General features: G+C 40.8%; 1 protein-coding gene across 1 annotated transcript in view; it reads left to right on the top strand.

Moving 5' to 3' along the window:
- Nucleotides 1-17,031, top strand: part of AFF3 (AF4/FMR2 family, member 3) — a 420,422-nt gene that overhangs the window by 141,622 nt on the left and 261,769 nt on the right. The window contains exon 5 of the mRNA XM_014529775.1: nucleotides 15,732-15,779. Coding sequence (XP_014385261.1) covers nucleotides 15,732-15,779 — 48 coding nt within the window. The remainder of the gene's footprint in view (nucleotides 1-15,731; nucleotides 15,780-17,031) is intronic.

Raw genomic sequence — 17,031 nt, 5'->3', positions numbered from 1 at the left:
ATATATAGTTCTTTATTCTGGTTGCAAGTCTTTCTTCAAATACATGTTTTGCAAATATTTTCTCCTAGAGACTGTGGATTACCTCCTCCCTCTCCTCCTCCTGCTCCACCTCTTCCTCCTCTTTCTTCTTTTGGATAACAACTTTATTGAGATAAACATACACCATACAATTCACTCATTAAAAATGTACAGTTCAATAATTTTTCATATATTCATAGTTATACCACCAGACAGCCACTTTTTGAACATTTCTTTTTCTTTTCTAAGATTTCCACTCACTTTTTTGTTAAATTAAATTTTGGGAGTGACATTGGTTAATAAGCTTATATTGGTTTCAATTGTACATTTCTGAGATGCATGATCTGTATGTTCCACTGTGTGTCCACCACCCAAAGTACCTCTGTGCAGAATTTAAGGCACTTCTCCAAGACTCCCTTCTTGATGAGATAAGGGAGGTCTCTACCCTTAACACATATTGCTTATTCTTAATCTTAAAAAGCCAACTCAGGTTTGTGCACACAAACATCTGAACACTGATGTGTTGCAGGTAACACGAACCGAGAGCACACACTTGACGGTGCCTAGAAAAGTATGATTGTCAATGAAGCCAGCTGTTATTACTGAGAATGTGAGGTCACTAGACCTAAAGCAAGATGTGTTCAAGAAGTTATATATAGTCACCCACGTGCCCCTTCTTCTGGAACACTTGACTTTAATTTTCCCCACTGTATTATCTCCTGCTTCAGAAAGGGTGAAATGAATATTATGAATCTAGCTACAATTCAAGGAGCTGTAAATACCAAGGAAATCAACAGAAAAAAGGTACTCAAATGAGGAAAAGAAACATGTTTTAAAAACCATTGGGATGAAGTAGAAAATGCAAGCAGGGCGAATTTTTTTTTAAACCTGCTGTAGGGCCATATGGTTGATGAATGTGTTGATGCTGGTTTTAAGATTCTTGAGTATTTTAAACTTGACATGTTATTTTTTTAATGATTTCAAACATCATTTCTTTCAGAGCCTTTTCCCAATGTTGCCGTAATACTGGACAGATGGCTCAGCAGCATTTGCATTTGCATTTTGCAATACTGCCATGTTATTTGCAAAAATTCTTGTAAAAAACCTGTGGTTCTTTCCCTACCTTTTCAGTATGGCTGCGATGGAACTGTAAATAGTTTTTTCCCAGAGTCGTGAGGATGTGATGGAAATTGGGACCACATATTGCTGCAGCTTTTCAATTTTATGTTGTTATATTTTGGGGTTTTGCACCGGCTGTTTTTAATCACTATTTCATCTTAAACAGGCCCCTTTCATCCAAGGGACAGTAAGCTCCCATTGTACCTTTGCGTTGTGAGTAAAGTGAGGTGATATTAGTGCAGAAGGCAGTCTTGATGACGGTTCCAGCCCCTTCACGTCGCCGTGTTGACTTTTCGGTATTCACTCGTCACCCTCGAAACTGGCCTGTGTATTTGTTTTCCGGCTCCGCCATAAAGTGTAATGAGCTGAGCTGGGCCCTATCTGTCTTGCTTCCCACCCGCCCCCAGTACTGGCACGGTGTCTGTGCCCAGTGACCAGCTGTGAGCGAAGGAATGAGCACGTGAAGTGACTAATAAGTGGCCTTCTAGATACCGGGGTTCTTTCACAAGCAGAATCTGAGTTCCCTGAACATGATTGCTTTCTCTCATCTTCTTGTTCATTTTACTCAGCTATGTTTTCAAGAGGTTTTCTGAGAAGCGTTTTCTTTATAAGCTTCACTTCCTTGTTTTTTATGTGTGTTTTTTTAATGAAATGAAAAGACTGTATGCTTATAAATAGACAGTCCCTTCAGAGCTTTTCTTCCCTTTGGGGCACAGTGGGTTAGTGCCAACAGAAAGGCATTTTCTTGCTTGACAGATGGAAGAGACACAGGAAGCAGGAGAGGTTGTATTGATCAGAGCGGACTCAGTCTTTCCTTTAAAAGGCATGGGGTGAAAAAGAAGCCCACCAATACTCTATTAAGATTATTTGATTTTCTCTTTTTAAATGAGGACCAGTGGGATGCCTGCTTGGCTTGGAATTGGCACACAGTGGCCACGCTGTGATGACTGGTTCCTGGCTCACATTGATCTGGCTTTGTCCTGGGTCGTTGCTGGTCCCAGGCTGTGACCTACATTAAGTGTCTCCGTGACTCCAAGCTGGAAACCAGTCTAAGATTCGCTCAGTCTTAGCCTTGCACATAGAACAAATAGAGGAAAATTTAATATTGAAGTTTCTACTCTGCGATATTAGAAAAGGACCTTTTGCTCTAATTATTGCAAAGTGTGGCAGGTTATTTGTTGGCAGAGTAACGGCTTCTGTCTGGCAGCTCAGAGGTACAGCCAGAGGTGAAGAAACACGTTTACCGCCACAATCATGCGCCTAGAAAGCATTGAGGCTTCCCAGCGCGGGTCTTTATAGATGTTCCTGTTTCTGTGAAAAGGGGCAGGAGCTGCATCTCTCCTGAATGAACACTGATTTTTCTAAAGCCAGAATTACAAAAGGATCGGAAAGGGCGGGTTTTTGTACTGTGGGTTTGTTTCCCACCTCTGAGCCCAGATTCGCACTGGCAAGCTCACGCACAAAAGGGGCAGGAGCTGCATCTCTCCTGAATGAACACTTTGATTTTTCTAAAGCCAGAATTACAAAGGGATCGGAAAGGGCGGGTCTTTGTACTGTGGGTTTGTTTCCCACCTCTGAGCCCAAATTCGCACTGGCAAGCCCACGCACAGCCTGGCCGTGCTCAGGGATGGAGTGCCGCAGGGGGCAAGCTCCAGCCCAAATGCAGAATGAAAACCATTTTTAATTTCCTGGCTGCACAACAACACACAGCATTTCTGTAAAACATTTATGCAGGTAGGATTTGAGGAATCAGGGAGACCATGTGAAAGTTAGCAGCTGGAGTTAAGTCATTGTCAGCATGGTAGGATTCATTCAATCCAGGGAAAGTATGGAATTTCATGGACGCCTGGCTTGCCCGCGCCCTCACCTCCTCACCTTGGGAAATCACCTGCCTCAGCAGGAAGCTGCAGCTGTGATGTAGTATTTTCTAGGACAGGGCCCTGCGTTGTGAGGTTAAATGTATAATAAAGGCTGCCTCCCTGCAGCATTTTCCTCAGTGATGAGTTTAACCCTTTGTTTGCTGCAACCTGTATCCATGTAACCTTCCTCTCTGTGAAAATGAATATCAATTATTATTATAAACAGTTCTTCTCATTATATTGCCATGGATGGCATATTTTATAGCTTGCTAATTAGAAGCACACAGAACTGAAGTGCTTGAAGTTAAATAATGTAAACAGGTTGTAATATATTTTCATATTGGATACTTTTATTGCTTAATTATTAATTAAAATTTCTCAAATCTCTACTCAATTAGTCTATTTAATTTACTGGATACTGTAATAGGTCTTATTCCGTACCTGTAGATGGGTACTTTTAGAATATTCTTTTTATTCTTTTTAGGGTGTGTGTTTTTTTTCATAAATAACACTTATAGACTATACTAAACCAGAAGATACAGAAATTTACCGTTCAACATTTTATTAGTCAAAATTGGTTGGAAAGGACCAGAATTATAGATTGAAAGTGAGAAAGAGTCTCACACTTAGACGTGAAGTAATAACTAACTTCTACTCAAATAGTCATTTCCCTTCTGATTGGACATTTAATCAGTATACCCATTCTCTCTGTGGATGGTTTTAATTCTGAAAAGAGCTTTCAGGAAGTTAAGATGATCCCTGTACTTTCCCCCGTTGGTCTACACGCCCATGTCTGGAAGGAATGACCCAGGATAAGCTTAAACCCTTTTCTGCATCAGTGCCCTTTAAATGTGTGAAGTCACCTAGTTGGGCCTTTCTACCTCTTCACCTGCCCTGGACACGCAATCTCGCTCTCTTCAGCTGCTCCTCCAATGGCAGACCCTCCTTTAATCGTGCCGTCTTTTTCTAGAATCATGGAGCTTTAATTCAGCCACAAAGGTAAACATTAAACACATCATTGTCACTAAGAATGATGAAATTCTCATCGTGGAAGGAAAAAACATTATAGCTTTATAGGTAGGGAAGGAGGTAGGAGAGGGCGCTAACCTAGCCCAGGTCTTATCTCGGAGATAACTTGCTCATCAGATGAAGAGATGACTAACAATACCCCATCGCACATTCCCAGACCCCTGGTCTGCTTTTCTCCATAACATTTCATTTTCCATTGTACTGTAATCTGTTTATTACTTTACTGTCTCCTTTCATTTGAATCTAAATTCCATGAGGGCAGGACTTGTTGGAACATGCTGGACACACAGTAAGCACGCTATAAGTACTAACTTACTGAGGTGTGGCTAGTCCGTTAGCTCCATCTACCTGTATTAACAACCAAAACATATGTTTCCCTCTCACCCACTGGGAGGTCTTACAAGATCTTGACAGAGGCCTTGCAGAAAATGCAGATGCATTACATTTTAAACCAGGGGAACGGTAGAGATAACATCCTTGGTCTTTGTGAACTCATGCTGACTTCTAATAATCTAATTCTAAAATAAAATAATTGTTCATATTTAGTGATCAGCTGTCCTATGGAAGGCACCCCACCAAATGCCTTATATGCATTTATGTGTTCCCTTATTTAGTCCTGCCATTACTGGGTGCTAGTACTATTCCTGCTTTACAAGTGAGAAGGATGAGGTCTAGAGGAGTTAGGTGACGTCCCTGGGGGACATGTGTGACAAAGGGCAGGGCTGGATCTGTGGAAGCCCAAGCTTCTCTGCTGTGACTGTGGGGCCCTAGGAGCAAACTCAGGTCTGGAGTTTGGAGACCCTCCCTTAGGAGGAGCTAGCGCATTTGCTTTTTTGAGGGGGCTGTGGTTTCTCCGAGGTGGTGGGCCTGTGGCCACAGCAGCAAGTCCCTTCAGTGCCGTGAGGGCACTTTTCCTGGGGCGGCCACGTGAAGTGGTTAAAGCTCTCTCTCAGCATTGCCACCTAACTGGGGCGTGAACTCCTTCTTAATTTGTTCTACTCTTTATAACTCGGAAGGTGGTTCTGAGTGTGAAAGCAGAAGCACACTAGAAGTTGAACCATGCTCTTTTCTGTCATCATACTACACCATCTACCTAAGCAGTGGCCAGCCTTTTATTCTTCCATTTTACACCAACTTACAGGTTTTTCAGGTCCACTCTCTGGTTGCATGTCTCACTGATTAATGTGTATCATTTATTCCATCACGATTGCTAAGGTTCTGGGTGTCCTTGTTCTTTAGCCTTTGGGAAGGAGCCTCTAAAACTCACCACCTTCCCCAGTGCTGGAAATTGAGTCCATAATCAAACATTGCCTCTTAGTCCATTGGCATCGTGTTGGAGTGGAAGGTTGATAGATGACTGCGTGATTCTTTTCTTGCTTTTTCTACAGGCCTTTAAGCCGTAGTGTTAGATAGAAAACAGCCTTGGCTAATTTTTATTCATACTTTCTGATTTAACTTGACTGCTCTTGTTGGTATTTATCACAAAATGATCATTTTTCATTAAATTATTCCAACATAATCTTGGGTGTGTCTTCATTAGATTTCCAGGCTTCTTTTTTTTTTTTTTCTAATAAACTCAGTTAAGGTTGTCTCTATTCAGAAGAGAGATTCCTGGTGCAGAAAATAGCCTGATGATCAGTTCCATACTGTAATATCTACCGAGAAAAGCTGGAGAAGACAAAGGTTGTGAAGCCAGAATGTGGCCCAAACAAATGGATTTCTTTTCAGCTGTTCCCTGTAGGTAGAGGACCCCCCACCCGGTGTTACATATCCTTGAAAAGGGAATGCCTGCGTCCTGTCCAAATGAGATCTCGCCACAATAACTTCAGCGTAGTTCAAACGTTGCATTTATTTCGTACCAAACTTTTGTAAAACCTTTGTTTCTCTCCCTCTGGATTGCAATCCAAGGGATGAATGACAGTAGTGAGGGTATGAAGATAAGAGCGAATGTGTTCTCCTGGGACCCAGAAGCTTTGGATTGGGGTGGAAGACAGTCTGCCCTCTTTTGGGTAGGGGCCTAGGAGCAGGCGCGTCTCTTCTCTGCCTGAATTGCCCCCGAGGACCACAATAAAGGGTGACTTTACCTGGTGATGTTTTACATAGCAGTTCTTCCAGGGGCCTCTGAGGCCTGCCTTGATAGAGGAAAGGGCGCATGTGTGGACCAATATCCAGGTTCAGCCCCAGGTACCCCAGTACCCCAAGTTCCACAAGCCGCTGAGCTCACTGGGCCTTACACTGGGGGACAGTTTGAAGGAACTGAGCATTTTATAGGAGTAGCCCTTGCCATGGTGACAGCTCTTCTCCAACAGCCTGCAAATATTTTCCAAGAGTCATAGTGAGTCAAGAATGAAAATGCTCGAAATATACAAAAAGTTTTTACAAAGTGAAAAAGAAGAAAATGTTTAAGTGTGGCATTGTAGATAGATTTATTTAAAAATATAAAACGTGGAATACTTAAAAATTTTCATCAGCCAGTAAAAATACGTACCAGTTTCTCACTCCTGTTTTCCATGTTCCCCACTCCCACCTTTTAGGTAAGCCTTCTCCCCTGCTCCCCAGCTGATTGCAGTTGTCTTTCTTTACCCAGCATTTACTTACAGCCCATCTCCTCAGAGAGCATTCAGACAACAGTCCGTGTCAGGCACACCCAGAATGAACGCTATTTTGGAGGTCAGACAGACCTGAGAGCTCTTTGGAAAGGTGATATGATGATGGAGAAAAAAGAGTCATAATAACATCACATTTTAAGGGTTATTTGTGAATCTGTCCTTTATTTCTTTTGGCAAAATGCTGAAGTAAATTAATAGCACATGCCAACTAGAATATTGTCAAATGCATAGCACCACTTTTGGCATTTATAATAGTGATTTCAGTTCCTGGCTGAAGAGAATTGATTACCTGTCTTCCATTGGGACACAAATTAGAGCAGTCCTTAGTATCTGTAATTGGCTAATTTTTTCAGCCACACTGGGCTGGACTCTCCATCACACAAGCTTTTGTGTTCAGAATTTCATGATTATAAAAGAAAACTGTGTTGCCACCTCTAAATGATAATCAAATGTGTTTTTCCTGAAAATTTTCCTCCATCATTTAAGAAAACAAAAGAACTATATTATAGCAAGCCTTCTGCTACCTAAAACATATTATTTTTTAGACTAGAGGCCTGGTACATGAAAATCGTGCACTGGGTGGGGGGGTGTCGTCCCTCAGCCCAGCCTGCACCCTCTCGCAGTCTGGGAACCCTCGGGGGATGTCCGACTGCTGGCTTAGGCCCGCTCCCCATGGACATCCTTAGTGCTGCCGCGGAAATGGGAGAGGCTCCTGCCACCGCTGCTGCACTCACCAGCTGTGAGCCCAGCCTGGCTTCTGGCTGAGCAGTGCTCCCTCTGTGGGAGTGCACTGACCACCAGGGGGCAGCTCCTGCATTGAGCGTCTGTCCCCCGGTGGTCAGTGCCTGTCATAGCGACCAGTCGTTCTGCCATTCAGTCAGTTTGCATTTTAGCCTTTTATTAAATAGGATTACATAGACTGGGCACAGGATGGGATTCAGGAAAATGCTAAAAAGGAGTGGTCTGTTTTAGAAGTCTCACCACAGTCTGCCTGTCACGTGAGGATGCGGTAACATCAGCATTGTCACTCCTGCCTGAACCTGCATGGTCTTCCTCCTGCTGAAAGCAATGACCACACCGTTTTAGTTGACAGAACACAGAGCTCTTGAAGTACTCTTGTCAGTGTCAGATTGCAAGTGGGAAGCATGTGTTCATTATTCCTGTTCTGTGGTTTCTTCCCAGCGTTTACAGGACAGTGTGGAAGACGTCCCCGGTACACAGTACTCGGGCTCTTTATTAAGTGGGAAAGCACTCGATGTCAATTAGTGATCAGGATGTAAGACCACTGTCTCTGTTCTGATGTCTTTATGTCATCAATGGCTTTTGACAAGGTCATTGCACTGACAGACCACTTAACTTTCTGGAAACCAGTACACTTTTAACCACAGCCTCTGATTGAGGTCACTAATTTTCATTATGAAAATAATCACATAATTGAAAGACCTTGTCCAATGGCTAAGAATCTGATAGAAAATTGATTATTAACTCTTTAGCACTATTGCCTGTTGCTAGAAGGCTAATACTTGTTCTCTGATTTACAGACACCAACGTGCTAATAGTTTCTGTACTCATCAGAATAAGCTTAACTTATTGAAGTAAATAAATGTTGATGTTCTGAGAATTTGTCTTTAGGATAACTCTAGTGATGATTTATTTTGTTTGTGGGTAGAGCAGACCTCCCTTTGTAATGTAGATGACCAGCCCTGTTACTTTTTAAGTAGTCTTTTTTTCTGTTAGTATATGACCACTGATTTATTTATCCATTCAACAAACACCATGGAGTGCTTACTATGAGGTAACAAGTACTCTGCCAGGAGCTGGTCATAAGCACATAAATGAGAGCTGTATCAACCATAAAATCCACTAATACAAGTAAATGTACTCATCAACATTTTTCTGATTTTGTTCTTTGAGTTCAGCATAGTGTTTGGTAATACAAAAAAAGTCATATTTAAAAAGTTAACGTTAAGGGGAGTGTGGAAAAACTACTTAAGGGGCCAGAGGTTTTGTTTGGAGTGACAGAAACATTTTGGGACAAGATAGAAGTGATTGTGATTCCCAACACTGAATGCATAAATGCCACTGAGTTGTATGCACACTTTTAAATGGTTGATTTTCTGTTACATGGTTTTCATCTCATTTTATTTTAAGTTAATGCAGTTTTGAGATATTATTATATGTTAGAGATGGGAAGTATTTGAGAAGTCTAACTCGGTCCCTTTCAGAGTTTATTTTTTTTTTTGATATTACAGGTGGGATTTTTTTTCATATTTTTAAATTGTTTATTGCTGCTACACAGAAGAGCTATTGAGCTTTGAGTATTTGGTTTCCACATTTTAAACTCCCTTTTAAATAAGAGTAACAGTGGAGTCTTTTGGATTTTTCCAGGTATATGATCAAAAATTTGTAAGCTGAGATGATCACAGTTTTACATATTCCCTCTATGATGCACTACCTTCAAAGGGCATTAATATTAAACCATTTTTTCTATTCCTGGGACAAAATCCACTAAATTTCTAGTAATTTTTATAATATTTTGAATTATATATGCACTACCTTCAAAGGGCATTAATATTAAACCATTTTTTCTATTCCTGGGACAAAATCCACTAAATTTCTAGTAATTTTTATAATATTTTATTGAATTATATTTATAATATTCTAAAAAAAGGAGACATATGTACTACTATTTGTAATACTTTAAACAATAAAAAATATTCTATTGAGGATTTTATATTTAACTTCATAAGGGATAATTATTTATTTTCTTTACATTAGGTTTTTATACTAATTTGTAAGTGACAGAGCTTTCTAGTACTTTCTACTCTGGAAGAGAAAGAATATGGGAATTAGTTATTCCTTAAAAGTTTGAAATACTTCACTCTAAAACTGTCTGGCTGAACACCATATTAGAAGATAAGTTTTCATTAATTTAGTCTGCATTCTCAAGTTTGTAGGTCTAATCTCATTTTTCTTTATTTCTTATGTCAGATGTTTTTCAAAAAGTTGCCAACTTCATAAAAACTTTTACTTACTAGTATTATATTCTATTTTAATATTAATATTAAGATTCTCTTCTAATTATCTTTTCCACATATTTTATTATCCCCTTATATCAAATTATGTTTATTTGGGCTTACTTTTTATTGAACAGATTTTTAAGTCCCTTTCTATTATTTTGGGTAGTGTATTCTATTTTGGTTTTTAAGAAATTGTATTTTTGTTTTATAAATTCTACTGATTTTTTGTTTTATAAATATTTCTTTGGTTTTCCCTATTTATTTTATTCCTTTTGTATGTTTCTTTTCATTTAAAATTTTAAATATATTACTTAGTACATAAATTTCCTCTTAAAAATAATTAAAGCTTTTAGTATATGAATTTGCCTCAAAGAATATCTTTGGGGGCATCCCATAGTTTTGTTTTGCAGCATTTTAATTTTATTTTTCTGTAAATATAAAGAATTATTGATAAGTGTGTGGTATCCATTTTATTCCAAGAATTCTAGGAGATTTTATGCCTGCACAATGTTTAATTCATCACTTATTATTTTGATAACTTGTAATTAAGGAATCTGGGCTATAAAACAGCTACTTTTTGGAATTTTTTGAAGCTGTTTTGTAGCTGTGTGCATGACCACTTCAGTAAGCACCATTCAGTAACTATCTCAGGCGTGCTTGAAAAGTTGGGGTTTCCTCTTAGCATTCCAAGTTCATTTTATCTGTTAATTTAGCCTTATTTAATTTTATTTTTTGAATTATCTCCCTATGTAGCTTTTGGAGGAGTGTCCTTTGTCTATTAGGAAAAATAGGGGTGGATTAATATATATTTAATATCCATAATATTTCTGTTTCCCTTCCTTTTCCATAGCATTCCTATTAATGCCCTATTTTTACTCTTTCTGTATTGTGCTCTCTAATTCTTTTTTAGTATGACCTGTCTTTTAGTTAATACTGTCTGCTGTCCTTTTTTTTTTTGCATTTTTATTTTATGCCTTTATACATCTTTTACGATTTTGTTTGCTTATTTTTTCTCTCATTGTATAAAAGTCTAGAGATATGGTGACAGTAGGATCATGGAGGAAGAGATGGATGTGAATGGCGGGTAAAGCAAGATTCAGGAGATAAGGAGGAGACTGATGAGGCATGAAGCCGGGCTTGTGGCTTGGGTGATAGGGAACAGAATGTAGGCCTTGGAAGGGGAGGTGTTAGGTTGGTGTAAGACAGGCGGAATTTGGAAGAGAACTGGCTGACTGCCTTCTCGTCCACAGGTAACCCTAGCTTCAGGTGAGGCTGGGGGCACAGTCATTGATTGGACGGCCTTCATACAGCATTACGATGATCCCCGAATTTGAGTTCAGACCCTCACCCACTGTTTTGGGAGCATTGATGGCACACTTAATTTCTTTGTATCTGAGGTGTTCTGTAAATCCAGAATAGTAAGATTTATTTTAAAATACTTCTGGTGAAGTATTTAAGAGTGTGCATATGATAAAATAATTTCTAAATGCTTGAGGGCCTTTTGAGAGCTTGCAGACAAAGGCACTGTGACTTTAAAGTAGTAGTATTTTAGAATGAAAGTTCTGCGTTAAATGTGTCCGATGAAGAGTTAAGCTATTTTTTAAAATAGGCTTCATCGCCTCTGCAGTGAAATGCCATTTCCCACTGATTTGATCAAGTATTTTCTCCTTAAGCCTTGCTTGCTTCTTCCAGGGCTCTGTGCTTGGCATGGTAATGAGGGACTTCTGCTCTCACTGACAGAATGCTCCTGGCTGTTTCTTGAGCTATACAGTAAGTCCCCACTTAGTGGTCAGTAGGTTTTGTGACTTTAAGAGGAGCTGATGTATAGTGGAATTTTACCGTAGACTAATTGATGTAAACAAGAGTTAAGTTTCTATGGCATCTCATCGATAGTGTAACAAATTGACGGGTGAAACAACATTATTAGAGGACCTGCTGTACTTCGCTCCTTGCATTTCCCTGGCAGGGTGTGTGGAGTGCACTCTTAAGTGGTAGGATTTGGGGAAAGCAGTTCCGTGAGAAAGGGACGTGACAAACAAGGCTGTGGAGGAGAATCAGCTGGGGTTGCTCGCTTTTAATTGAAGTTTACTTGGAGATTCAATGAGGTGAGACTGTTATGACAGATTTCAAAATGTAATGATAGCGAAATGGAGTGGGTTCATCAAAATCGGAGTAAATAAGAACAACAGCTCAGCAACTCAGCAGGAAGCAACAGCTACAAACCCTCGAAAACTCCGGAGTAATTAAAGTTTGCATTGTGCAGCCCTCCTCCTCAGTGGGTACCTTTCCAAGGAAAGCAGTAACTTCACTGTGAAAAAAACAAACTCAGATTTGGAGATGGAAATTACATGCATGCTTGAATCTTGTTTATAAACACTGCAAGTTTTTAAATGTAATTATAATCAGAGTACACAACTGCAACTGAAACCAGATTTGAGAAAGATCTCAAGTAGGTGAAAGGCCCTCTGGTCTCCCCTCACCCCTACGCCCTGCCAACGCCGCCCTCCACACCAACCCCCTTTTGTGTATTTGGGAGAGAAGAGGCGGAATTCTGTCCGCCAGTTTCAGGGCACACAAGTCCTGTCTCATTTGTTAATGTCAGAGAAGGGATAGTAGTTTTAACCGTTTCTCTCTACTTCCTCTCCTGTCACTTCCTGCTTTGGCCTATGCATGTGATGTCAGAAGTTAGTGAGGAAGAGACAGAGTGACCGAGTGTTGGAGAATTTGCAGCATGGAAAGGAAGGAGGAAATTTACCCCAACACTGTCCAGGTCCTTTTAGTTTCATACTTTAAACATGACAGTGACCTCAAGTTGAGGCAGTTCTAAGGGTTGAACTGGTGTTGAAGAAACGTGTGTGGGTTCTACCTTGCCTGCCCCTTGCCACCGGAATGATTTTAAACAAAGTCCTCCACTTCTCTGGGCCACAGTTTCCCCATCTGCTATAGTCACTGCGTGGCCTAAAATGAGTTCTAGGTTTCCTTTTAATTCAAACTTTCCTTAATACCATAGGCCTCATGCATTCATTCCATTCCAGACAGGGTCCTAGAGATTCAAACCCAATGCACTACCCGTCTTAGGTTCCCCCTGTTGTAACACCAGGTGTCCCAGGAGTCAGAAATGCTTCAGAGAAGGCCCAAGCGTTTCCCCTGCTGAGGACTTTCCACACGGGAATGTAAGACCAGGATGGCCTGAGACTGTTCTTAGAAGTCCTTGGGTCTGGTCTCACTTCCTCAACTTTGCAAGGGGCCCTCTTAGTACAGAAGACCTGATGTCATTCTAGACCATCAGAGCTCACTGAGATGACACAATGTATTAATCCTACATACCCTATCTCTGGGACATCTATACTGCATTTCCCTCCCTTTTCAGAGTAGGGTCATGGAAACATATAGGACTATAGGGAGAGCTACTTATAAGAGCAATCTGTCATGTATATAAATCTACTTTCAGAAGAAGCTTAGCTTTAAGCAATCAAACCCAGAGTTTAATTTGATGAGTCTTTTCAGTGTACTGTGTGTCTGGGTGAGTCCACCAGGAGAACATGAAATCAAGTTTTCCTTGATTAATTGTTTTAGGGTGGAGAATAGTACAGTGAGAATTTAGCATTTGCTCTACCCGTATGTTACATGGTAGGAAAGGATTGAGACTTGGAAGTAGAGTAAGAGAAATGATTATGGGTTTGAAGAAACATTTTTTAATTGAGACCTTCATTCCCACCACTAAATTCCAAATATCGTTTCTAAGGGCCATCAAGCCTTGCCTGAGTAAGAATTTACCAGCAGCATTTGTGATGGTTTCCTCAGGCTGCCTTGGAAAGGAAGCAGGTTTGGGGCAGGTTCCAAAAAGAGCTCTCTGAGTCAGTGTGATCAGAGTGTCAGAATAGTGACATTTCCAGAGAAGTCCTGGAATAAGTCTTGGGGGTGAAGTGGGGACTCATTAGATGTATGTCACCAAACTGTAACCTTTAGAAGAACAGAAGAAAGGGTGAGAGTAGGAGAGGGTAATGAAGTATTATTGCTAATTCTGTCATGATATTTAACATAGTTTTTCTTGATTTATAAGGCTAGACATGTATATTGTGTTCATGCACCATTAGCAACAATGGCTGTGCCTTACACATTTTGTTATTGATCTTTTAATAAGGAGACTAAAATGGAATAATCTATACTAAGATAATGTTTCTGTTTTAACTAAAACATCAAATATCCATAAGGAAATAAATTTTACCTAAAGTTCTCAAACTATTGGATTAAGTATAAAAACTAAAACTATAAAACTCTTCAAAGAAAATGGGTAAACCTCTATAACCTTGGATTTAGCCATATTTTCTTAAATATGACACCAAAAATAAAACAATAAAGAAAAAAAACAGATAAATTGGACTTCATCAAAGTTAAAAATTTTGTACATGGATGAACACTATCAAGAAAGTACAGCCACAGAATGGAAGAAAATATATACAAATCACATAGCTGATAAAGGGTCTAATATCCAGAATATATCAAGAACTCTTACAACAAAACAAGTAAAAGACAATCCAATTAAAAAATTTGAAAAGGACATTTTTCCAAAGAAGATGCAAATGGCCAACATGTACATGAAGAGATGCTCAACATCATTAATCATTAGGAAAAGCAGATCAAAACCTCAGTGTGATACCATTTCATACCCACTAGGTTAGCTACTACCAAGAACAAAACTGGAAAATAGCAAGTGTTGATGAGGACATGGAGAAATCAGAACCTGCTGGTGGGAATGTGAAATGGGAAAGCCCTTGGGGAAGGCGGTTTGACAGTTCCTCAAAAAGCTAAGCATAGGACTGCCGTATGGCCCACCAAGTCAACTGCTAGTTACATACCCAAACAAAAACTGTACACAAAAGTTCAAAGACGTGCTATCACAATAGCCAAAGTGGAAACAACAATGTCCATCAGCTGCTGAATGGATGAACAAAATGTGGTCTATCCATACAGTGGAGTACGATTCAGCCACAAAAAGGAGTGAAGTACTGATACGTGGTACAACATGGATGAGCCTTGAAAGCATAATCCTAAGAAACAATGGCTCGTCCACATATTTTATGATTGCATTTATATGAAATGTCCAGAATTTATAAATTCATAGTGACAGGAAGTAAATTAGTGGTTGCCTGAGGCTGGGGAGAGGAAGAAATGGGGAGTTCCTGGTTACTGGGCATGGGTCTCCATTCAGGGTGAGGAGAGCTTAGGATGTCATGCTGAGTTGTGGTCAGTATCATTGAATTAAAAGGCAAGAGAACTCTCTCCCTGACACCACAGTTCCACTTCTACCTGCTGTGTCTGGTGCTGCTTTCATGTCCCCACACAGCCACCTCCTGCATTCCAGGCTGTGTCACCAGTAGTCACCACACAGCATCTCTGGAGCTTAAAATGCTCCGCAGAGTGAGTCAGCTGTGACCTGAAGCTACCATTCCCAGAGCCCTTAACATCTCCATGACATAGGGTAGTGTGGGTTCTGGAGCAAGCGGCTCTGGAATATGACACCCAGAATGCCGTGCGAATGTTGAGAGGATGTGTCTCCTTTGGTCTTTTGGGTTTCGGCCCATCAAACTAGTAACTCTAGGCTTTGAGGACAGCGGAACTGCCACACTTTTACTTAAGCCGCGGCAACCTTGTATTTGGTAGGGCCACTGTATGTATTTGGAGGTGAACTGGATCCGCTTTGCAGTAGATGCCCTGTTTCTACATTTGGATGAGCCCAAGGCAAAGAGAGCTCAGCCCTGCAGGTTGTGTACTGTTACTCCGAGGAGCCTGCCGTTCGGTGTCCTTGTGGCTGAGGGCCCAGCCTGGCCTCCGTGCGTGAGCGGTGTTCCCCGCGGAGCTGTCCAGCGCAGTGCACAGTGGGGAAGGGAGAGCAGCCATAGCTGTGATGGGAGCTGTCCTGCTAAGGAAAGGAGCTTATGGGTAGGTCCCAGTTTAGGCATTTCCCCGAGTCCAAACTCTATTAAATGTAGGAGCTAACGTGTCATCTTTTCTTTGTAACCATAAATCTAGTCTATCAGGCTTATTAATTTGTGTGTTTTTCCCTTTGCTTCCAGGAGAGTCGATCTGGAGAAACCAACAGCTGTGTGGAAGAAATAATCCGGGTAAGGATCTTCCTTTACAAATCTTACCAGCTGGCTGGACAGAGTTTCCAGATAGAAAGTAGTCATGTGGCTGCGTCGACAGAGGGAGCGGTCGTTTCGTGTCTGGCACTTTACCTTTTCTGCGGGGAATCACGCAAGTTGCCTAAATGCCTCTCGATGAAACCGCACTTCTTTTCGAGCTCTGGGAGCTGCTCCTCAGTTGGGTGCCTTTGCCGGGGCTGAGGGGGCACTGTATTCACAGGATTATCTGGGAGACAGGAGAACAGAGTTGAGGTGGCATACGTGGCTGTGCTCACATTTGTAGGCCCCGTTTGTTAGGAGGCATTTAGAAGCAGCTGTAATGGTCTGTACGTTAAGTCGGGCGGGTTGCCTTGTTGTTTTCCCCCTAAATTTAACTGGAATCGGAAGCACTCTGATGAAGCGGTGTCTCGGAGTCTGGAAATGCACTTCGGTATTGCTTTGCATGTTACTACTTTGCGTGTTACTCTCGTAAACCTGTCCTTTTCGTCATGGTCATATGGAGTGGCTGCCCTCCAGGAACCCTTTCATACCCACAGGCACTTGGGCTGGGCTGTTGTCCCATATTAGTGTTTTCCTGCGTGTCCAAACTTATAGTCAGTGTCCTCTTCATCCATTTTTCTCTTCACTCATATTTTTAGGGGTGTAACCTAATAATTTACAGTTCTCAGCAAGCTGACACTGCATTCGGCAGAACACCAAGATAACTTAGACCAGATGGTATGGAAGTTCTTTCCTTATAAAGGAAGAAAAAAAACTTCATTTTAATATGTTTCTAAATTTTGGGCACCCTACACACTTTTTCTTGAATTTCTAGTGAATTACAGTAATATGATTATTTGGTTAAAACTTTACATTAACCATCAGATTGTTTTCCGGGACAGGATATTTTTTTCTTCCTGGAAAGCATTATGTCATAAGTAAATCTTGGAACTCAAGTTGACCAAAATAATGAATTAAAGTTTGATTTGTTGAATTAATACTGACTTTTGTTTTTCTGGTAGAGGTTTATATAGAAAACATTTTCAAAGCGGGTAGCTTCTTTTCTGGCATTTAAGGATATGTTTAAAAAAATACAGATTTTATTTTATATCTACTAGAGGTCCGGTGCACAAAAATTTGTGCACTCAGGAGGGGGTCCCTCAGCCCGGCCTGTGCCCTCTTGCAGTCTGGGACCCCTTGGGGGATGACCACCTGCTGGCTTAGGCCCGCTCCCCAGGGGATTGGGCCTAAG

Source organism: Myotis brandtii, unplaced genomic scaffold, assembly GCF_000412655.1.
Source record: "Myotis brandtii unplaced genomic scaffold, ASM41265v1 scaffold1169, whole genome shotgun sequence".
Classification (NCBI taxonomy): Eukaryota; Metazoa; Chordata; class Mammalia; order Chiroptera; family Vespertilionidae; genus Myotis; species Myotis brandtii.
The sequence above is the reverse complement of the archived record's forward strand: the minus strand, read 5'-3'. Positions and strand labels throughout refer to the sequence as shown.